Consider the following 24,011-nt stretch of genomic DNA (forward strand, 5'->3'; position numbering starts at 1 on the left):
AAATAGAAATTCCATTTGACCCAGCAATCCCATTACTGGGTATATATCCAAAGGATTATAAATCATTCTACTATAAGGACACATGCACATGAATGTTCATTGCAGCACTGTTTACAATAGCAAAGACCTGGAACCAACCCAAATGCCCATTGATGATAGACTGGACAGGGAAAATGCGGTACATATACACCATGGAATATTACACAGCCATCAAAAACGATGAGTTTGTGTCCTTTGTAGCGACATGGATGAACCTGGAAACCATCATTCTCAGCAAACCGACACAAGAGCAGAAAATCAAACACCGCATATTCTCACTCATAGGCAGGTGTTGAACAATGAGAACACATGGACACAGGGAGGGGAGCACTACACACTGGGGTCCATTGGGGGGAAATGGAGGAGGGACGGGGAGGTGGGGAGGTGGGAAGAGATAGCGTGGGGAGAAATGACAGATACACGTGAGGGGAAGGAAGGCAGCAAACCACACTGCCATGTGTGTACCTATGCAACAATCTTGCATGTTCTTCACATGTACCCCCAAACCTAAAATGCAATTAAAAAAATAAAATAAAATAAAATAAATAATAAATAATAATAAATAAATTGTTCTGGCAAATTGCTCAAGACCACAGGCTGTGCAGGCCCTGGAAAAGCAGTTACAGTTGTTGTTCATGATTCTAATGAAGTGATGATTGGAAAGCTAAATCCTCCATTTATGATGCCCTATTTTATTTTCTGTTTAGTGAAGAATAGAGCTCTTACTACAAAAGACGGTGCTCCTGAAATCAGAGTTAGCTAAAAATGTTACACACTGTTAGTGGCCATAAAAGAACAATCATCCAGTGTTGTCCAGAATGTTAAGTGTTTACCATATCATCCAGTTTTGGAATGCTTCAGAGACTTTCAGTAACTAAAATCAGGAAGCTCAGACAACCTCAAATAGATTCAACCCAGACAGGTCCTCTCCAAGACACATTAGAATCAAATTGTCAAACATTAAAGAAAAAGGAAGAATTCTAAAAGCAACAAGAGAAAAGCATCAAGTCACGTATAAGAGAATCTCCATTAAACTAACAGCAAATTTCTCATCAGAAACTTTGCAGGTCAGGATATAATGAGCTGATATATTTAAGGTGTCTGGCATAAAAAACTATAAGACAAAAATTTGATTTCCAGAAAAGCTATCCTTTGGAAATGAAGGAGAAATAAAACATTCCACAGACAAGCAAAAACTAAGGAAATGTATCACCACTAGACTGGTTTTAGAAGAAATTCTCAAGTGAGTCTTAAATCTGGAAACTGTAAAACTCACTGGTAGAGCTGACATAACAAAGGAGAAAGGAAAAGAAATCAAACTTTATCACTGGAGGAGGAGCAAGCCGGGCCGGGGGGTGGCTGCACAGTCTCCAGGATCCCCAGGCCTGGAGGGTGGTCTGTGTGCGGCCAGCTGGCTCTGCCCTGCGTCCGGTCCCGAGCGGGCCTCCCTCGGGCCAGCCTGATGTGACTGAGCCCAGCGGAGCCTGAGCAAGGAGCGGGTCCGTCGCGGAGCCGGAGGGCAGGAGGAACATGACATCGCGGAGATGGTTTCACCCGAATATCACTGGTGTGGAGGCAGAAAACCTACTATTGACAAGAGGAGTTGATGGCAGCTTTTTGGCAAGGCCTCGTAAAAGTAACCCTGGAGACTTCACACTTTCTGTTAGAAGAAATGGAGCTGTCACTCACATCAAGATTCAGAACACTGGTGATTACTATGACCTGTATGGAGGGGAGAAGTTTGCCACTTTGGCTGAGTTGGTCCAGTATTACATGGAACATCATGGGCAATTAAGAGAAGAATGGAGATGTTATGGAGCTTAAATATCCTCTGAACTGTGCAGATCCTACCTCTGAAAGGTAGTTTCATGGACACCTCTCTGGGAAAGAAGCAGAGAAATGATTAACTGAAAAAGGAAAGCATGGTAGCTTTCTTGTACGAGAGAGCCAGAGCCACCCTGGAGATTTTGTTCTCTCTGTGCGCACCAGTGATGACAAAGGGGAGAGCAGTGACGGCAAGTCTAAAGTGACCCATGTCATGATTCGCTGTCAGGAACTGAAATATGATGATGGAGGAGAACGGTTTGATTCTTTGACAGATCTTGTGGAACATTACTAGAAGAATCCTATGGTGGAAACATTGGGTACAGTACTACAACTTAAGCAGCCCGTTAGCACGACTCATATAAATGCTGCTGAAATAGAAAGCAGAGTTCGAGAACTAAGCAAATTAGCTGAGACCACAGATAAAGTCAAACAAGGCTTTTGGGAAGAATTTGAGACACTACAACAACAGGAGTGCAAACTTCTCTGTAGACGAAAAGAGGGTCAAAGGCAAGAAAACAAAAACAAAAATAGATAGAAAAACATCCTGCCCTTTGATCATACCAGGGTTGTCCTACACAACGGGGATCCCAATGAGCCTGTTTCGGATTACATAAATGCAAATATAATCATGCCTGAATTTGAAACCAAGTGCAACAATTCAAAGCCCAAAAAGAGTTACATTGCCACACAAGGCTGTCTGCAAAACACGGTGAACGACTTTTGGCGGATGGTGTTCCAAGAAAACTCCCGAGTGATTGTTATGACAACGAAAGAAGTGGAGAGAGGAGAGAGTAAATGTGTCAAATACTGGCCTGATGAGTATGCTCTCAAAGAATATGGGGTCATGCATGTTAGGAACGCCAAAGAAAGTGCTGCTCATGACTATACGCTAAGAGAACTTAAACTTTCAAAGGTTGGACAAGCTCTACTCCAGGGGAATACGGAGAGAATGGTCTGGCAATACCACTTTCGGACCTGGCCGGACCACGGAGTGCCCAGCGACCCTGGGGGTGTGCTGGACTTCCTGGAGGAGGTGCACCACAAGCAGGAGAGCATCATGGATGCAGGGCTGGTCGTGGTGCACTGCAGTGCTGGAATTGGCTGGACAGAGACGTTCATTGTGATTGATATTCTTATTGACATCATCAGAGAGAAAGGTGTTGACTGCGACATTGACATTCCCAAAACCATCCAGATGGTGCGATCTCAGAGGTCAGGGATGGTCCAGACAGAAGCACAGTACCGATTTATCTATATGGCGGTCCAGCATTATATTGAAACACTACAGCGCAGGATTGAAGAAGAGCAGAAAAGCAAGAGGAAAGGGCACGAATATACAAATATTAAGTATTCTCTAGCGGACCAGATGAGTGGAGATCAGAGCCCGCTCCCGCCTTGTACTCCAACGCCACCCTGTGCAGAAATGAGAGAACACAATGCTAGAGTCTATGAAAATGTGGGGCTGATGCAACAGCAGAAAAGTTTCAGATGAGCAAACCTTCCAAAACTTCAGCACAGAAATAGATGTGGACTTCACTCTCTCCCTAAAAAGATCAAGAACAAATGCAAGAAAGTTGATGTGAAGACAGTATTTGGATTTGAAAGGCTTGTATTGTGGTTGACTACCTTTTGATAAGCAAAATTTGAAAACATTTAAAGACCACTGTATTTTAACTCAACAATATCTGCTTCCTAATTACTCATTTCCTCAGATAAGAAGAAATCATCTCTACAATGTAGATAACATTATATTTTATAGAATTTTGTTTTAAATTGAGGAAGCAGTTAAATTGTGTGCCGTATTTTGCAGATTGTGGGGATTCAAATTCTAGTTATAGGCTTTTTTTTTTTCTTTTTATAACCTTAACCAGTTTAATTTTTTTTTTCTCTCATTGTGGGGGATAAGAAGAAATAATTGGGGAAAATTAAGTAACAACATCCTAGAAAAGTGAGAACAATCTCATTTACCATCATGTATCCAGTAGTGGATAATTCATTTTGATGACTTATATTTTTGGCTAAATGAGAATTAAGCCAGTGCCTGAGACTGTCTACCTTTGCACTGGCATTGAAGAGTCATAGAAAAATAATCATGGATATTTACGAATTAAGATAAGAAGTGTGGCTTTTTTTTTTTTTCAGCTTATGACCAATTACAGTTTTCAGCTGCCGACTGCGAAGGTTGTGGTGGGAAAACATTTGCCATATTTTCTTTGCATTTGAGTAATTGTCTTGTATTTAGAAAAAAGGCATCTATGAATGACCAGTGTTTTTGGTTGTCAAATGTTGCTGACAAACTTAGTCCAAAACTTTAGTGGCCTAAAACAACCCCACCCCCAACTGTTCTTCAGTCTGAGCTGAGCTCAGCTGGGCTGTTCTTCTGCCAGCCTAGAGGTGGCCACTTACATGGTCAGCAGGTCAGTGGAGAGACGGGGATGGCTGGGCTTCTCTCTCTCTTCCTGCAGTCCTGGGTCTCTTCTTTTCCATGTAGTCTCTTTCACTGGCTTAGCTGGCAGGGTAGCTAGACCTCTCACTTGTAGCTCAGAGCTCCCAAGAGCTCAAAAGCAGAAGTGGCCAGGCCTTTTGAAGACTTAAGTCCAGAATTATCACAGTGTCCCTTCTACTGTGCTCTATTGATGATAATGATGATGGTAATAATGATGATGATTGTTTTCTAATCAGAAGAGAGCTGGAGTGTGCCCTCTACTTACTAAACAAGTCACAAGCCCAGCCCAGATTTAAGAAAAGGGTGAGAAGTGGAGGTGTAGTTAATTGGGGGGCCACTAGTCTTAACAGACAGTCACAACCAGTGCCATGGAAAACCAAGGATATTAGCAAAAGTAGAAGTTGCTAGTGACCTTGGGAAGCCAAAGGTGCTTACAGTAGCTGGGATAAACTGAAAGTCAGACTGAATTAATTCTCAGAGAGGGCCTTCAAGAAGGTTCCTGAACAATTTCTGCCAGCCCTGAGCTTATTTTTGAAACCAGCATTAGGGAAACTGATCCTGTGAGGATGGTTGTGTTTAGGGACACAGGGCTTTTGAGAGCAGCACCACCCCATTTCAGCATCCCCAGACTTGGGAAATGTGATACTTTCTTATGCCACTGGTTTTCAGTCAGGCCACAGTGAGAAGGAATAGCCCTAACAGACCTCCAGCTGGGTTGAATGAGCTCATTTTAGTTTTAGCCATCCGGTGAGATTTGCTAATGTTCCACCTTAACTTAAGTGCCTTCTCCAAAGACATCCCTCCTTGCCTCTTATGTTGAATCATCATTCAGTGCAGATATTTCAATGAAAATATCATTGGTTGACTTTCCTAACGGTAATAAAATGCTATGGCAACTTTGCCGTGAAGTTATGGTCTCCCTGGATTCTTTTGACTTTGGCTCATGAAAGGAAGGCCTAGATCCAGCCCTGGTAGTTGTTCCTTTCTGGGGTCTCTTAGTCCCTGGAGACCGTGAGGTAGTTTGGCTTCCATTCTCACAGATAAAATGGACATTAGCCCCTGACTCCCGCCCCCCAATATTCATTGAATTTGAATTGCTTCAGAACATAGGTGTGGCCTGAAGGTATTCCCTTATTAGGGAAATGTCATGACTACTGTCTTCTTGTCAAAATTGTAAAGAAAACGATTCCACTTCAGTATTTGCAGCAAGAAGCTTGAATCCTGTTCCTTTAATTGCATTGTTACATTGACTCATTCTCCATTTTGCTTTGGTTTTGTCTTGACTTGACTTTGAGAGTAAAGTCTTTTGCCAGCAAACAAGATTGTACAAATATATCTCCTGCATTAACATCTCTGCCTGTTGCTTAAGATCAGTTGTTTTTATACGCAGAATGGAAATATCTGATCTTGGCTAGCTTTGTTTGTTACAAGATACTGATTTCATTTAGATTTCCTTCCGTGAGGTCAGCAAACTATCATGTTCTTATGTAAACTTAGGACAAGGCCAGAGTTATCATCGTCCCTAGGTTGCTAAGGCTTGTCATGTGTTTGGTAAAAGGTGATTGCAGGTTCTCAGATGAGGTTACTTTACGTGGGATGGGATCAGACAGAGAGGCTGGGATGATGGAGAAAGCTCAAAGTACAGGTTTAAAAAAACGTAGTGGAAATGAAAGTTCCAAAGAGGTGGTTTCTGAGAAAGACAGAGAGCCCAGGGCCAGAGCAGGCAGCAATGGGTGAATCAGATTATTTGGAAAGTCAGTGTGACAGGTGCATGGATGCCGTCTACTTCTAGGTTGTTGGTAGGTATTAAATATGCACAGTATTCCATAGCTCACTGAGGACTTTAAAATTGTAAGTATTGAATTTTATGTTTTGGGGTAAAAGAATTATCTGGCACATGATATTGGGATTAAAACAAAGCCAAATTTCACAGTCTTAATAACTTTTTTTTTTTTAAAGAAAAAGGCACTTCATGTCTGGCGTTGTGGCCCTTCTGAAACTCTCCCACTGAAATCAAGGTCTTTTCAAATGTGTCTAAATGGGATGAGAAAACATGGGTGGGACTTTCTTGGTGTGTGTGTGTGTGTGCATTCTTTAAAGAGCCCAGTTGCTTCGGGGAAACAGCCAAGAAAATGGTCAAGATTATTTTTAGAGTTTATTTTACTGGGGATTTTAAGAACTAATAACATCTTGAGTTATTTTTAGTTCAGGGGGATGTGGAAAGGTTTGCAGTTGTGAAGTGTTTTGTTGTAGCTTAGTATCTGTAAGAGAAACTTAGACTGAGATATAACTATAAACCCAGTGCAGTTTTTGTTATCTGTATGTTGTTGGGGGAATCAAGTTTTGCTTATAGCAAGCACATGGCCTCCCTGATGTCAGGATGCCTTTGTTAGGATCTGTAATTGCCCTTAATTTTGTTGAAATCTTTTTTCCTTCTTCCTCTTGAAAAGTAAGTTCTAAAATATAGTTTATTGTATCTTTCATCACTAAAAAATTTGTTCCTTTTTCACTACGGCAGTTCACACAAGGCAAAAACTATTAAACAGTTGGTTTTAGTGTGTTGTATAACTTTGCTCTATCTCAAACTAATTTTGACAAGTTTTCATCCTAAGCCTCAAATCATGTAATTAATAATTTGCCTGTTTATTTATGACCTAATTGTGATTCTTTTATTAATACAAGCTAATGGGAAAAGGATCCCTGATTAAGCTGATGACTAGACCTACAATTAATTTTCCTGCAGTATATGAAGTATTGTACCAGAGCATTAAAAGATATGTAATATTTTATTGATAAATCTATCCTTTAAAAGGAATACGTTTTAGGATGTCATCATTTTGATGTGAATCATGTAAATGTTGATAATATGCTGTTTATTATACATTTAGTGTTTTAAGAGATTCACTTAATTGCCTTTTTGCCCACGTATATTATGTAGTCTATTTGCAACTGTTTAAAAAAAAGACATTAAAAGAATAGTTTATGTAGAGAAACATTAGTGAATGTTAATTGTCTCCCCACCTATATTTATGGGTGTTAGTGCAACTGTTTTGCTAGTTGCAAAGCTGTATTATCAGAGTAAAAGTGTATTTGTAAACTGTATGGGGACTAAAATTTAGGAATAAAACCATTTTCTTATTAAAAAAAAATAAAAAAATAAATAAACTTTATCACTATAGAAAGCAACCGAACTTCAAAAATAAAAAGAGAGTGAGTAAAGAACAAAAGATGGGAACACAATCAATAAAATGACAAGAACAACTCTTCACCTATCAATAATAACCTTGAATATACATTTCTCATTGAAAAGATATATATTGGCTGAAGGGATGAAAAAACAGGACCCATCAATATTCTGACAAGAAACTCACATCATCTGTAAAGACACACATAGTCTGACAGGGAAGAAATGGAAAAAGATACTACATGCAAACAGAAACAAAAAGTGAGCAGAGTAGCTATAATTATATTAGACAAAACAGATGTCAAGAAGCTTTGAAAAAAAGACCAAAAATAAGTTATATAATAATAAAGAGATCAATTCAGAAAGATAATATAACACTTTTAAATATATGCGTGTCAACACTGGAGCACTTAAGTATATAACACAAATATTACTAAATCTAAAGAGAGAGATAGACTATAATACAGTAATAGTTGGAGAGTTCACCACCCTAATGTCAGCTTTGGACAGACCATCTAAACAGCAAATCAAGTAAGATACATCAGATTTAAACTGCACCACAGACCAAGTGGACCTAACAGACATTAACGGAATATTTCACCCAATTGCTGCAGAATACACATTACTTTAATCAGCACATGAAACATTCTACAGGGTTGGTCATATGTTAGGACAGAATCAAGTCTCAAAAGTTTTTAAAAACTCAAAAGCATGTCAAATAACTTACCTAATGACAATAAAATAAAACTAGTCATCAATAGCAAGAGGAACATGTGAAATGATACAAGTGCATGGCAATCGAACAACATGCTTTTCAATAACCAATGAGTGAAGAAAGAAATTAAGAATGAAATATAGAAATTTCTTGCAGTAAATGAAAATACAAACACAAGATACTAAATCCTATGAAAAACAGCAAAAGCAATATTAAGAGGCAAGTTTATGGCAATAAATTTTCACATCAAAAATCTAGAAAGATTTCAAATGAACAACTCAATAATACACTTCCAGTAAATAGAAAAGCAAAAGTAAGCCAAATCCAAAATTAATAGAAGGAAGGAGAAAATAAAGATCACAGCAGAAGTAAATAAAAATGACAATGGGGGGGGCAAAAAGAAAAAAAATGAAAAAAATGACAATAAAGAATATAAGAGATCGAGAAAAGGAAAAGTTGGTATTTGGAAAAGATAAACAAAATTGACATACCATTAGCTAGAATAAATAAGAAAAAAATGAAAAAAAAAAAACTAAAATCACAAATTAAAAGAAGACATCACAATGAATAACATGAAAATACAAAAGATTATTAAAGACTACTATAAACAAATACATGCCAATAAATTCAAAAACCTAAAGGAAATGGATAAATTTCTGGACACAACCTATTGAATGACCTCTGGTTGTCCTCCTGGCTCATTATATGCTAATTATAATGCATTAGCATGCTAAAAGACACTTCCACCTGTGCAATGACATTTTACAAATACCATGGCAATGTCAAGAAGTTACCCTTTATGATCTAAAAAGAGCAGGAATCCTCAGTTCCAAGAATTTCACACTCCCTTCTCAGAAAACTCATAAATAATCTCCCTGTTTAGCATATAATCAAGAAATAGCAATAAGTATCTTTAGTTGAGCAGCTCAAGCCTTTGCTCTGCCTATGGAATAGCCATTTTTTATTCCTTTACTTTTTTAATAAACTTGCTTTTACTTAAAAAATAATTGAACTAGGAAGAAATAGAAAACCTAAACAGACAATAAAAAGAAAAATTGAATCAGTAATATAGTCTTTCAATAAGTAAAGACCAGGATGATATGGCTTTTATATTAACATTTACTTTAGGTTGAGGGATACATGTGAAGGTTTGTTACATAGATAAACAGGTGTCACATGTTTGTTCAGATTATTTTATCACCCAGATGTTAAGCCCAGTACTCAATAGTTTTCTTTTCTGCACCTCTCCTTCTTCCTACCCTTCAACTAGACCCCAGTGTCTACTGTTTTCTTCTTTGCGGCCATAAGTTTTGATTGTTTAGCTCCCACTTATAGGTAAGAACATTCAGTATTTGGTTTTCTTTTTCTGCATTAGTTTGCTAAGGATAATCCTGCAAAAGACATGATCTTGTTCTTTTTTATGACTGTGTAATATTCTATCATGTGTATGTACCACATTTTTTAATTTAATTTGTCATTGATGGGCATTTAGATTCGTTCCATACCTTTTCTATTGTGAATAGTATTACAGTAAACATTTGTGTGTGGATGTCTTATGGTAGGATGATTTCTATTTAGCTGCATATATACTCAATAATGGGATTGTTTTGTCAAATGGTAGTTCTGCTTTTAACTCTTTAAGAAATTGACAAACTGCTTTCCACAGGAGTTGAAAACTAATTTACACTTCCACCAACAGTGTTTAGTGTTCCCTTCTCTCTGCAACCTTACCAGCATATTTGTTTTGTTTTAGTTTTTACTTTTTAACAATAGCCATTCTGAGGGGTGTGACATGGTATCTCATTTTCTGTTTCATTTGCATTTCTCTAATAAATGGTGTTACTCAGCTTTTTTACATATGCTTATTGGCCACATATATGTCTTTGACAAAGCTGACAAAAACAAGCAATTGAGAAAAGACTCTCTATTCAATAAATGTTGAAATAACCAGCTAGCCATATGCAACAGATTTAAGCTGGACCCCTTCCTTACACTGTATACAAAAATCAATTCAAGATAAATTAAAGAATTAAATGTAAAACCCAAAACTATAAAAACTCTGGAAGACAACTTAACCAATACCATTCTGGACATAGGAACGGGCAAAGATTTCATGACAAAGACACCAAAAGCAATTGCAACAGAAGCAAAAATAGACAAGTGGGATCTAATTGAACTTCAGCGCTTCTGCACAGCAAAAGAAACTATCAACAGATTAAACAGACAACCTACAGAATGAGAGAAAATATTTGCAAACTATGCATCTTACAAAGGTCTACTATTCAGCATCTATAAATAACTTATACAAATTTACAAGAGAAAAATAAACCCCAAAAATTGGACAAAGGACATGAAAAATACTTCTTAAAAAAAAATTGTATGGCTTAACTGCTGAATTCTACCAAACATTTAACAAAGAATTCCAGTTGTTCTGAAACTATTCTAAAAAACTGAAGCAGAGAGAATTCTTTTTAACTCATTTTATGAAGCCAACATAACTCTGAAACCAAAAGCAATCAAAGGCACAACAAAAAAAGGAAAATCACAGACCAATACCCCTGAGGAACACAGACACAAAAGTCCTCAAAAAATTACTATGAAACTAAATTCAACCACACATCAGAGAGTACACCATGACCAAATGGGATTTATTGCAGGACTACAAGTATGGTTTAAAATATGCAAATCAATTAACATCATAGCAATAGAAGTATGAACAAAAACCGTATGAGCATCTCAATAGATGCATAAAAAGCCTTTGGTAAAATTCATTATCACTTTATGATAAAAACTTTCAGTAATTAGGCACAGAAGGAAAATGTCACAACATGATGAAGATTATATATGACAAATCCACAGCTGCCATCTTACTGAATGGGGAAAACCTGAAAGCTTTTTATCTAAGAACTAGAAAAAGACAAAAATGTTCACTCTCACCATTTTTATTCAACATAATACTGAAAGCTCACTAGGCAACAAAAAGCATTAAAGGGTATCCAAAGTGTAAAGATGGTAGTCAAATTGCCCTGTTTGCAGACAACATGGTCACATAAATAGAAAAACCTACAGACTACCAAAAAACATTTAGAACTAATAAACAAATTCAGGAAATTTGCAAGTTACAAAGTTAATAGACACAAATCAGTAGCATTGCTATACACGAACAACCAACTAGGTGAAAAAGAAATCAAGAAGGCAATCTCACTTACAATAGCTATCCAAAAAAATATAAATAAATAAAATAAAATACCAAGGAATAAATTTAACCAAGAAGGTGAAAGACTACAAGGATAATTATAAAACCCAGATGAAAGAAATCAAAGATGATACAAACAAAAGGAAAGACATTTTATGTTCATGGATCTGAAGAATATTGTTAAAATGGCAATACAACCCAAAGAAATCTACAGATTCAATGCAGTATCCATCAAAATACAGAGACATTCCTTACAAAATATAGAAAAAGTGATTCCAAAATTTGTATGGAACCATAAATAGCCAAAGTAATTCTGATTAAAAAGAACAAAGCTAAGGTATCACATTACCAGACCTCAAAATATACTAAAGAGTTGTAGTAACCAAAATAACACAGTACTGACATAAAAACAGACATATAAACAAATGAAATAGTATGAAGAACCAGAAATTAATCCATATATACATTGCCAACTTTTTTTTTTTTTTTGATTCCGTGTTTTTCTCTGTCACCCTGACTAGAGTGCAAAAAAGCAATCTCAGCTCACTGCAACCTTCGCCTCCCAGGTTCAAGTGATTCTTTTGCCTCAGCCTCCTGAGTAGCTGAGATTACAATCATGCACCACCTTCCCTGGCTGATTTTTGTGCTTTTAGTAGAGACAGGATTATGCCATGTAAGCCAGGCTGGCTTGGTTTTGAACCACTGGCCTCAAGAGATCCACCTGCCTCAGCTTTCCAAAGTACTAGGACTACAGGCATGAGCCACTGTACCCGACTGTGTAGCCAACTTGTTCTTGACAAATGTTTCAAGAACATTTATTAGGGAAAGGACACTATCTTCAGTAAATGATGCTGGAAAAACTGTACATTTATATGCAGCAGAACGAAACTAGACTCCCATCTCTTAACATTATATAAAAATTAAATCAAAATTGATCAAAGATCTAAATGTCAAAGCTGAAATGTAAAACTACTAGAAAGAAACACAGGGCAAACACTTCATGATATTGTTCTGGGAAAATATTTGACAGATACGACCTTAAAAACACAGGCAACAAAAGCAAAGATGAACAAACAGGATAATATAAACTAAGAAGCTTCTTTACAGCAAAGGAGACAATCAGCAGTGAAAAGACAACCTACAGAATGTTGAGAAAGTTCAACAAGCAAATGATATTTATCCCTAGTATGCAAGGATGGTTCAACATAGGGAAACCAATAAATTAGATACACCACATTAAAAAAAGAACGATTAAAAATATGTTGTCTCAATAGATGCAGAAAAGCTTTTTTTTTTTTTTTTTTTTTTTTTAAAGAAAACTCAACACTGTCATGATTAAAAAAAGAAACCTCTTAACAAAGAAGGGAATTAACAATAAAGGCCATAATGGAAAAGCTCACAATTAACATTATACTCAGTAGTTAGAAAGCAAAATCATGGCTAGGCACAGTGGTTTACACATGCTTTTGGAAACTGAGATGGGATGATTGCTTCAGGCCGGTAGTTCAAGGCCAGCCTGGGCAACACAGTAAGACCTCATCTCTCAAAAAAAATAATTAATTAATTAATTAATTAATTAAGTGAAATCTCTAAAATCATAAAGATGGAAAGGATTTCCAGTTATGTCACTTGAATTTAACAATATTGGAAGTTCTAGCTGGAGCAATAAGGCAAGGTAGAAAAGTAAAATGCATATAAGTCAAAAAGAAAGAAGTAAAATTATCTCTTTTTGGAACTTATGATCTTATATGTAGAAAACCTTAAACATTTCACACACACACAAAAAAATCCATTAGAAGAAATAAATTAACTCAGTAAAATTGCAGGATAAAAGGTCAACATAAAAAACAGTTTTGTTTCTATATACTAAAAAATAGACTGAAAAGAAAATTAATGAAACAATCCTGTTTACAAAAGTATCAGAAAGAATAAAACACTTAGGAATAGACATAACTAAGGAGGCAAAAGATTTCTATCCTAAGAAAACATAAAACACTAACAAAAGAAATTAAGAACATAAATAAGTATAAATATATCCTATGTTCATTCCCTGGAAGACTTAATAGTGTTTGCTCAAAGCATTTTTCAGATACAATGGAACTCCTATCAAAATCACAATGGCATTTTTTACAGTAATACAAAAATGATAATAAAACTTACATGGACACCAAGCACTTCAAATTGCCAAAGCAATTTCAGCAGTAAGAACAATGCTGGAGTCCAGGCATAATGGCTCATGCCTGTAATCCAAGCACGTTGGTAGGCCAAGGCAGGCTGATCACTTGAGGTCAAGAGTTTGAAACCAGCCTGACCAACATGCTGAAACCTTGTTTCCACTAAACATACAAAAATTTGCTGGGCATGGTGGCACATGCCTGTAGTCTCAGCTACTCAGGAAGTTGAGGCAGGAGAATTGCTTGAACTTAGGAAGTGGAGATTTCAGTGAGTTGAGATTGTACCATTGAACTCCAGCCTGGGCAAAAAGAGTGAAACTGCATCTCAAAAAAAAAAAAAAAAAAAAAAAAAGGAAAAGATAAAGAAAAAGAAGACCAAATCGGAAGGCTTCACATATTTTGGTTTTCAAATATATTTTAAAACCACAATAATCAAAACAGTATGATAATGAGAAAAAGATATATGCACCATTCGAACAGACTAGAAAGCCCAGAAGTCAATGCATGCATATACACTCAATTTGTACTTAACAAGGGTGACAAGAGTACACAATGGGGAAATAATAATCTTTTCTACAAATGGTATGGTAAAAACTGGATATCCACATGTATTACTAAAATTGAATATCCACGTGTAAAAAATTATTTAAATTTTATCTTGCTCCATACACAAAAATTAACTCAAAATGGACTAATAACTTATATATAAGGGTTGAAACTAAAATTCCTAGAAGTAAATACAGGGGCAAAGCTAATGACAATTGGTTTTAGTAATGATTTATTGGATGTGATACCAAAAGCACAGTCAAAAGACAAAACAGACAAGTGGGATTGCATCAAATAAAAAAAATCTCTGCACAGCAAATGACACAGTTAACAAAGTAAAAAAGTCGCTTGTGTAATAGGAGGAAAATACTTGCAAACCATATGTGTTATAAAAGTTAATATTCAAAACATGTAACAGACTCCTATAATTCTACAGAAAAAAATAAAATAACCCAGTTTAAAATGAGTAAGACTTGAATAGACATTTTTCCAAAGAACACATACAAATGGCCAAAAGGTACATGAAAAAATGTTCAACATTGCTAATCATCAGAGAAGTGCATTCAAGATGACTTACTAGAAGCATTTAATGCCTGCCTTCTTCACTTAGAGGAACCAGAGTAGTGTATAGACAGTCACACTTGAGTACATTATCCAAAATGGAATGCTGGAATTCAACAAAGAATTGACAGTGTATGCCAAAAGAAGGGAATTAGGGAGAGCAGCGACCTTCCTTACTGGATTAACTGGAAGGCAGAACTGACTTTCCAATGCAAGCAAGTGATAAAGAGGCTTTGAATGGCCCACATCTGAACCATGGAATTATGTATTCTTGGCCTGAGGAGAACCCCTTGTCCTTTCAAACCCCTGAAGCTGACTTAGGAAGCTTCTGGGAGACCATGAAAGGGAACTGCTCTAGGGAGGAGGTTCATGCTGGGTTTCATATCCATTATGGAACCTAAGTGGCTAAGCAAGGAACCATTTTGTAAACTAGCCTCTGGCAAACTACGCAATGTCCTGGGATCTGTCAGCACCAGTACTACAGTGTTATAGAGACTTGGGCTATCACAACTGGGACAGGGACGTTATCTGGGAGTGCTCCCATATCTGGGGCATGAAAGTGAGCAAGGCATGGGTTCAAACCCTGAAACTAACATTGGGAGCTGCTGGGAGGCCTTGGGACAGAACTACTCCAGGAAGGGTGTTAGCACTAGATCCCACACTCTTTCTGACACCGAAATAGCTAAAAAAAAGGTGCCATTTTCAAAAGTAGCCAGTGGCAACTGTACACTGTCATGATACCCAGTGACACTGAGACTGGAGCATTATGAAAACATGGGCTGTTGCTACTAGGATGGGTAGCAAACTGGGAGCAATCCTATAGCCAGGGTAAGGAAGTAGGTGAAGCCTGGGAAGCAGTGCCCATTGTCAATATTTGAGCACTGCTTTGCTGAGATTTGAGACAAGAATGTGAGTAGGGTTTAAGTTACTACTTAGACTTGGTTCTGAGCTGAGTGTGGGCTCTTTCAGCCAGGATGGTGGATCAATTCCAAGCAGGACTGAGGAGTGAGGGTGATGTGCACTTTTCATCTTACAGCCAAAGAAATTATACAGAGAGTATGCTGTTATTTGTACCCAAAATCAAAGACAAAGTACCCAACCCAACCATTACCATAGATACATCTTCATGATAGTCCTCTATGAAAGTAAATTCAAAAATAAAAAGTGACCGTTTTACCAGATGCATAGATATCAATGTAAGGATACACACACACACACACACACACACACACACACACACACCATGAAAATGCAAGGAAATATGAAACCTTCAAAAGAATGTAACAATTCTCCAGCAATAGATCTTAATAAGAAGAAAGTTTTGAAATCTTAGATAAATAATTTAAAAGACTGGTTTTAAAGAAGCTCAGTGAGATAGAGAAAATTCTTTTTATTTATTTATTTATTTATTTAATTTTTTATTGCATTTTTAGGTTTTGGAGTACATGTGAAGAACATGCAAGATTGTTGCATAGGTACACACATGGCAGTGTGATTTGCTGCCATCCTCCCCATTACCTATAGCTGGCATTTCTCCCCGTGCTATCTCTCCCCAGCTCCCCACCCCCCAGCTGTCCCTCCCCTATTTCCTCCTCACAGACCCCAGTGTGTGATGCTCCCCTCCCTGTGTCCATGTGTTCTCATTGTTCAACACCCACCTGTGAGTGAGAACATATGGTGTTTGATTTTCTGTTCTTATGTCAGTTTGCTGTGAATTCTAAAATAATATACAAATAAATCAGAAAAAAAATTCAGTATATGAATAAGAAATTTACTAGAGACAAGGCTAAGCACATGGTAGCTCATTCTTGTAATCTTAGCACTTTTGGAGGCTGAGGTGGGTGGATCACTTGAGGTCAGGAGTTCGACACCAGCCTGGCCAACATGATGAACACACGTCTCTGCTAAAAATACAAAATTAGCTAGGTGTGGTGGCATGTGCCTGTAATCACAGCTATTCGGGAGGTTGAAGCGGGAGAATCACTTGAATCTGAGAGGCAGAGGTTGCAGTGAGCTGAGATCACACCATTGCACTCCAGCCTAGGCAAAAAGAGTGAAACTTCATCATAAAAGAAGAGGAGAGGAGAGGAGGGGAAGGGAGAGGAAGGGAGGGGAGGGGAGGGGAGGGGAGGGAAGGGGAAGAGAGAAGAGGGGAGGGGAAGGGAGGGGAGGGAAAGAGAAATTTACCAGAGACTTTTTTTTAAGAACCAAATAGAAATTATGAAACTGCAGATCTCATTGAAAGAAATAATAACTATATTTGAAAGCTGCAATAATAGGTGAAACCATGTAGAAGAAAGAATCTTAGAACTTGAAAGTCTTTTGAAATATTCCAATTACAGGTAGATAAAAATAAATTTAAAAGAATGAGCAAATCTTTTATGACATTTGGGAAAACATACAGTGACCAAATTTACAAATTGTTGGTATCCCCTACTTCAAAGAAATGAAGAAAGAATTAGAGGACCTATTTAATAAAGTAATAGAGGAAAACTTTCTAAGTCTAGTAAGAGATTTATTATCATTATTATTATTATTATTATTATTTCAATAGTTTTGGGGAAATTGGTGGTGTTCGCTTACATGGATAAGTTCTTTTATGGAGATTTCTGAGATTTTGGTGCACCCATCTCTTTAATAGTTTACCCTAAACTATTCAATAACTAAACAATTCCTAATGTATAGTCTTTTATCCCTTACCTTTCTCCCAATCTTTTTCTTGAATAGTCAAAGTCTATTGTATCATTCTCATGCCTTCTACCAAGAGATTCAGACATCAGATAAGAGAGCCTCCATGAACCCCAGGCATCTAACTTCAAATGCACAAAGGTCTTCCCCACACTATGTAATAATCAAGCTGTCTAAAGTCAAAGTTAAAAAGCAAATTCTAAAAACAGTGAGTTAAAAGTGTCTAGTCTCCTAAAGAGTAAACCCCATCAGACGAACAGTCGATTTTTCAGCAGAAACCTTATAGGCCAGAAGATAATGTGATGATATATTCAGAGTGTTGACAAAAAAATACTGCCACCCAGCAGCAAAATTATTCTTCAGAAATGAAAGAAAACTAAAGCATTTCCAAGTAACAAATGCTGAGGAAATTTGTTACCACTAGGCTAGTACTACAACAAATGTTCAAGGGAGTCTTAAACCTAGAAGCAATAGGACAACATTCAAAGAACATATAAAACAACCAAAAACATTAACAATAAGACAGAAACAAAGTCTCACATATTAATAACAACCTTGAATGTAAATGGGTTAATTTTTTTTTTTAAAAGACCACTCTGGAAAGCAGTTTGGAGAGTCCTCAAAGAACTTAAAACAGAGCTATCACTCAATCCTGAAATCTCATCATTTGGTATATACCCAAAGGAAAATACATCATCCTACCAAAAAGACACATGCATTCATGTTTATTACATGAATATTCACAATAAGAAAGGCATAAAATCAGCCTATATGCCCTTTAACAATGGACTGAATAAAGAAAGTAGGGTACATATAAACCACGGAATAATTTGTAGTCATAAAAAATATAATTGTGTCCTTTGCAGCAACATGGATGCAGTATGTAAGTAACACAGAAACAGAAAACCAAATACCACATGTTCTCACTGATAATTGGGTGCTAAACATTGGGTACACATGGACATAAAGATGGGAACAACAGACACTGGAGAATATGAGGGGGAGGGGTTTGGAGGGGAGGAAGGGTTAAAAACTACAAATCAAGTACTATGCTTACTACCTCGGTGATGGGATTATTTATATAGCAAACATCAGTGATGCTTAATTTACCCATGTAACAAACCTGCACGTGTACCTTTAAACCTAAAATAAAAGTTTGGAGGCTAGTCTCAAACTCCTAGACTCAAGCAATCCTCCTGCCTGGGCCTCCCAAAATGTTGGATTTGCAGGTGTGAGTCACCATATCTGTCTCAAGAAATTTCCTGATTTCTGTCTTCATTTCTCTCTCGACTCAAGCACATTTAATTTCCATGTGCTTGTATAGCTTACAAATTTCCTCTTGGTATGAATTTTGTATCAAGAAATCTTAGAAAAAAAGGTACATATATACAGTACATACATATACATATATTCTTCAGAAATGAAGGAAAAATAAAGCATTTCCAAAAAACAAATGCATATACATATATATTCTACAAATATATACCTATATATGCATAAAATATGCATTTTTTAAACACAAAAATATGCTGCTCATGAAAAAAAACTGCCCTTATCAGCAAACACACACATATACACACATGAAAGTAAAGAGATGGAAGACAATACCTCACACAAATGAAAAAGCAAGCAGGTGTAGCTATATTTTTATCAGGTAAAACAAATTTTAAGTCAAAAGAGTAAACAAAAAAGACAAAGTTGTTCTATAATAGTGTGAATCAATCAAGCAAGTACAACATTTCTAAATATACATATACCCAACACTGGAACACTCAGATTCATAAAGCAAATATTAATAAATCTAGAGAGAGAGATTAACTGCAATACAGTAACAGTGTGGGAATTCACCCCACTCCCAGAATTAGATAGATTATCTAGACAGAACATCAATAAGAAAAAAAGTCAGATTTAAACTGGACTTTTGGCCAAATGGACCTAACAAACATTTACAGATTGTTCTGTTCAACAACTGCAGAATATACTTTATGTTTATCAGCACATGGAACATTCTTTAGGGTAGATTATATCTTGGGACACAAAACAAGTCTCAATGTATTTAAAAATTTTTTAATTGTATCAAGTATCTTTTCAGACCACTACGGGATAAAACCGGAAATTCATACCAAGAGGAAATTGTAAGTTATACAAGCACATGGAAATTAAATGTGCTTGAGAACAACTGTTGAGTCAAGAGAGAAATGAAGATAGAAATCAAGAAATTCCTTGAGGCCAGGTGTGTTGGCTCACACCTGTAATCCCAGCAGTTTGGGAGGCTGAGGCAGGAGGATTGCTTGAGTCTAGGATTTTGAGACCATCCTGGGCAACATAGTGAGATCCTATCTTTACAAAAGAAGAAAAAAATTTACTTGAAATAAATGAAAATGAAAATGTTCCAAAATCTGTGAGACACATACAGGAAAAGCAGTGGGAAGAGAAAAGTTTATAGAAATAAATGTCTACATTTAAAAACTGCAGAAGTTGCAAATTAACAATGTAACAGTGTATCTCAAGGAACCAGACAAAACCTAACCAAAATTAGCAGAAGAAAAGAAATAATAAGTATCAGAGCAACATTAATGATAACTAAAAAATACAAAGTATCAATGAAGCAAAAAGTATTCTTCAAAAAGAAACAAAATTGACAATCCTCTAGCTATACTAACCAAGATGAGAGAAGACCCTAATAAAAAAAATAAGAAGAAGAAGAAGTGAAAAAGGAGACATTACAACTGATACCACTGAAATACAAAAATATCACCAGAGACTATTATGAGCAGCTATATGCTGACAACTTTGCAAACCTTGAGAAAATACGTGAATTTCTGAAAACATACAACCTCCTAAGATTTAACCAAGAAGATACCAAAAATGTGAATCAGACCAGTAACAAGTAGTGAGATTTAATCGGTAATAAAATATCTTCCAATAAAGAAAAGCCAAGTACAAGGTGGATTCACTGAATTCTACCAAATGTACAAAAAACATACCGATCCTCCTGAGGCTATTTCAGAAAAGTAAAGAGGAGGGAATTCTGCCTAACTCATTCAATAAGGCCAGCAGTTACCCTGAGGCAAAAACCAGACAAGGACACAAGAAAACTGCAGGCCAGTATCTCTGATGAACAAAGACACTAAAACTCAGAGTAAAATACTTGCAAACCAAATAAAACAGCACATGAAAAAGATAATAAACAAAAATCACATTGGATTTATGCCAGGGATGCAGGTATTGTTTAACATGTATAAATTAATAAATGTGATACATCACATGACAGAATGAAGGACAAAAACCATATGACTGTTTGAATAGATGCAGAAAAAAAAAAAAACCCACGTAATAAATATCAACATCCCTTCATGATAAAAACTCTCAACAAAGGAGGCATAGAAAGAACATACCGCAACATAATAAATGCCCTATATGATGAATCCACAGCTAACATGTTACTGAGTGGGGAAAAGTTGAAAGTCTTTCCTCTTATATCTCAAATAAAAAAGGATGCCCACTTTCACTGCTTCTGTTCAGCACAGTGCTAGAAGTTCTAGCTAGAGCAATCAGACAAGGGAGAAAAATAAAAAGTATCCAAATTGGAAAAAAGAAAGTTAAGTTGTCTTTCTTTGCTTATGATATGTTCTTATATTTAGAAAATCCTGAAGACTTCACAAAAGAACTCTTAGATTTAATAAATGAATTTCGTAAAGTTACAGGATACAAAATCAACATACAAAAATTGTTAGCATATTTATACATTAAAAATAATCTAGCTGAGAATGAAGTGAAGAAGACAGTTTCATTTACTATAGCTACAAAAAGAAAAGAAATACTTAAGAATAAAATTAATATAGGAGATAAAATATCTGCACAAGGAAAACTACGAACAGATGAAAGAAACTTAAGATGACATAATCAAATGATAAAACATCCCATGTTCATGGGTTAGAATAACCAATGTTATTAAAGTGACCATGTTGCCCAAACTATCTACAAATTCAATGTAATACCAATCAAAATACCAATGGTATTATTCAAAAAAATTTTTAAAAAGACACTTTAAAAATCCACATGAAACCCAAACAGAGCCTGAATAGCCAAAGCAATCCTGAGAAAAGTGAACAAAAATGCAAGCATGAAGTTGCCTAACTTGAAAATATAGTACAGAGTGGGAGGAGGGCAAGAGTTGAACAGCTACCAATCAGATACTATACCCACTTCCTGGATGATGAGATTATTCATACACCAAGCCTCAGTGACACACAATTTACCCATGTAACAAACCTGAACAATTTAAATTATTTTAACTTTCATTTTAGGTTCAGCAAGTACATGGTATATATTATTAGGTATATATTTTATATTGTATAATTATAAATATTTTTATATTCATATTTATTTTGACAGTACATATATATGCTACAGTAACCAAAACAGCATGATATTGGTATAAAAATAGAGACACTGACTAGTGGAACAGAAAAGAGAATCAAGAAATAAAGTTATACAGCCACGTATTCTTAAACAAAGCTGACAAGAATTTGCATTGGAGAAAAGGAAACTCGTCAATAAATGGTGCTGGGAATATTGGAAAGTCATGTGCAGATTAATGAAACTTGACTTCTATCTCTCACTATGTTCAAAAATCAACTCAAAATGTATTTAAGTCTTAAACATAACACCCAAAACTATACTACTAGAAGAAAATATGAAAAAAAAAAAAACTGTTCTGGACATTGTTCTAAGCAAGGGATTTATTATTCATCCTCAAGATCATAGGCAACAAAAACAAAAATAGAGAAATTGGGCTTAAGCTAAAAAGCTTCTGCACAGTAAAAATAAATAAATAAATAATAACAAAGTGAAGAGACAACCTGTTGAATGGCAGAAAATATTTCTAACCTATTTATCTGACAGGGAACCAATATCCAGAATATAAAATGAACTCAAATCAACAGGAAAACAAATAATTTCATTAAATGTGGGCAAAGGACATGAATAGACATTTCTTAAAAGGTGATATGCAACTAGATAACAGGTATATGAAAAATCTTGAACATCACAAATCACCAGAAAAGTGAGTATCAAACCCAGTATGATGTTATTTTATGCCAGGCAGAGTGACTATTTTTAAAAATACAAAAAAAGTAAATAAAGAAAAACCACACATTTTGGCAAAAAGATTAGAAAAAAAGTCTTATATACTGTTGGAGGGAATGTAAGCTAATACAAACACTATGGAAAACCGTGTGGAAAGTTAAAACAAGCAAACAAAAAAACCTAAATGTAGAATTTTACCATTCACTTTAGCAATCCTACTACTGGGTATCTACCCAAAGGAAAACAAATCAATATATCAAAGGAATACCTGTACTCATACGTTAACTGGGGCACACTATTCACAATACCAAAGATACAGATTGAATCCAAGTATCCCTCAATGGATGAATGGGCAAAGAAAATGCACATATACACAATGAAATAGTTTTATCTGTTAAAAAAATGAAATTACATTATTTGCAGCAACATGGATGGAACTGGAGGTCATCATCTTAAGTAAAATAAGCTGAGCACAAAAAGACAAATGCCACATGTTCTCATTTATATGTAGGAGCTAAAAAATTTGAACACAAGGAGGTAGAGTATTGAAAAATACACAATATAGTCTGGAAAGGTGAGTGGGGGGATATGGGAGGATATAGAGCAGTGGGCTAAAGGGTACAAACATAAAGTAAGATAGAAGGAACAAATTCAATGTTTGATAGCAGAGTAGGATGACTATAAAGAATATATTTGATTTTGGTAGTGGGCATTTGCTACATACCCTGACTTGATCACTATGCATTATATACATATAAAAATATTCTCATTTAGTCTCTAAATTTGAACAAATAAAAATAAAATATAAATAAGAAAAAACAAAATGAGATATCACTTCACACCTTTTGTGATGGTCATTGCAAGGCAAACACACAAAAATAAATGTTGGCTAGGATGTGGAAAATTGAGTCCCTGTACAGTGTTAATTGGACTGTAAAATTGTGCAACCACTATGTAAACAGTATGAAAATTCCCCAACATAGAAATTTTAAGATATACTTTGTGATCAAAACTTTCATGTGTTGATATTTATTCAAAAGAATTAAAATGGTGATCTTAAAGGAATATTTTCACTATCATGTGAATTGCAGTACTATTGAAAATACCAAGATGTGGACATCTTTAATGTCCATCAGTTGATGTATAGACAAACAAAATGTAGTATGTACACACAATGGAATATTAATCAATCTTTAAAAAGTAGGAATGCTGCCATATGTAACAACATAAATGAACCATCAGGAAATTATCCCAGGTGAAATAGTCCACTCACAGAATAATACTGTGTGCTTCTACTTTCATAAGGCATGTAAATTATTGAAACACATAGAAACAGACTGTCAAATAGTGGTTGCTAAAGAGTGGGTGCTGGTGAGAATGGGTACTTGTTATTCTATGAGTATAATTTTTTATTTAGGGATGATAATTAAATTCTAGGTATCTAAAACATTGTGCCTCTATTTAATACTGTATCATATGCTTTAAAATTTGTTAAAGGGTAGATTTCAAGTTAAGTATTTTTACCAAAATAATAGTTTTTAAAC

General features: G+C 35.8%; 2 protein-coding genes and 1 pseudogene across 6 annotated transcripts in view; all 3 read left to right on the forward strand.

Annotated features, from left to right (window-relative positions):
- The window catches only part of ZC3H12B (zinc finger CCCH-type containing 12B), a 523,339-nt gene that overhangs the window by 255,799 nt on the left and 243,529 nt on the right, over window positions 1-24,011 (forward strand). The gene's annotated exons all lie outside the window — the stretch shown is intronic.
- LOC141582888 (tyrosine-protein phosphatase non-receptor type 11-like) lies at window positions 455-12,726 on the forward strand (annotated as a pseudogene).
- On the forward strand, window positions 2,495-12,726 carry LOC141582887 (tyrosine-protein phosphatase non-receptor type 11-like). The gene has a single exon (XM_074392324.1). It carries the CDS (start codon window positions 2,495-2,497, stop codon window positions 3,356-3,358), a length of 864 nt encoding a protein of 287 aa, XP_074248425.1. The 3' UTR covers window positions 3,359-12,726.

This window comes from Saimiri boliviensis, chromosome X (genome assembly GCF_048565385.1).
Source record: "Saimiri boliviensis isolate mSaiBol1 chromosome X, mSaiBol1.pri, whole genome shotgun sequence".
Taxonomy (NCBI): domain Eukaryota; kingdom Metazoa; phylum Chordata; class Mammalia; order Primates; family Cebidae; genus Saimiri; species Saimiri boliviensis.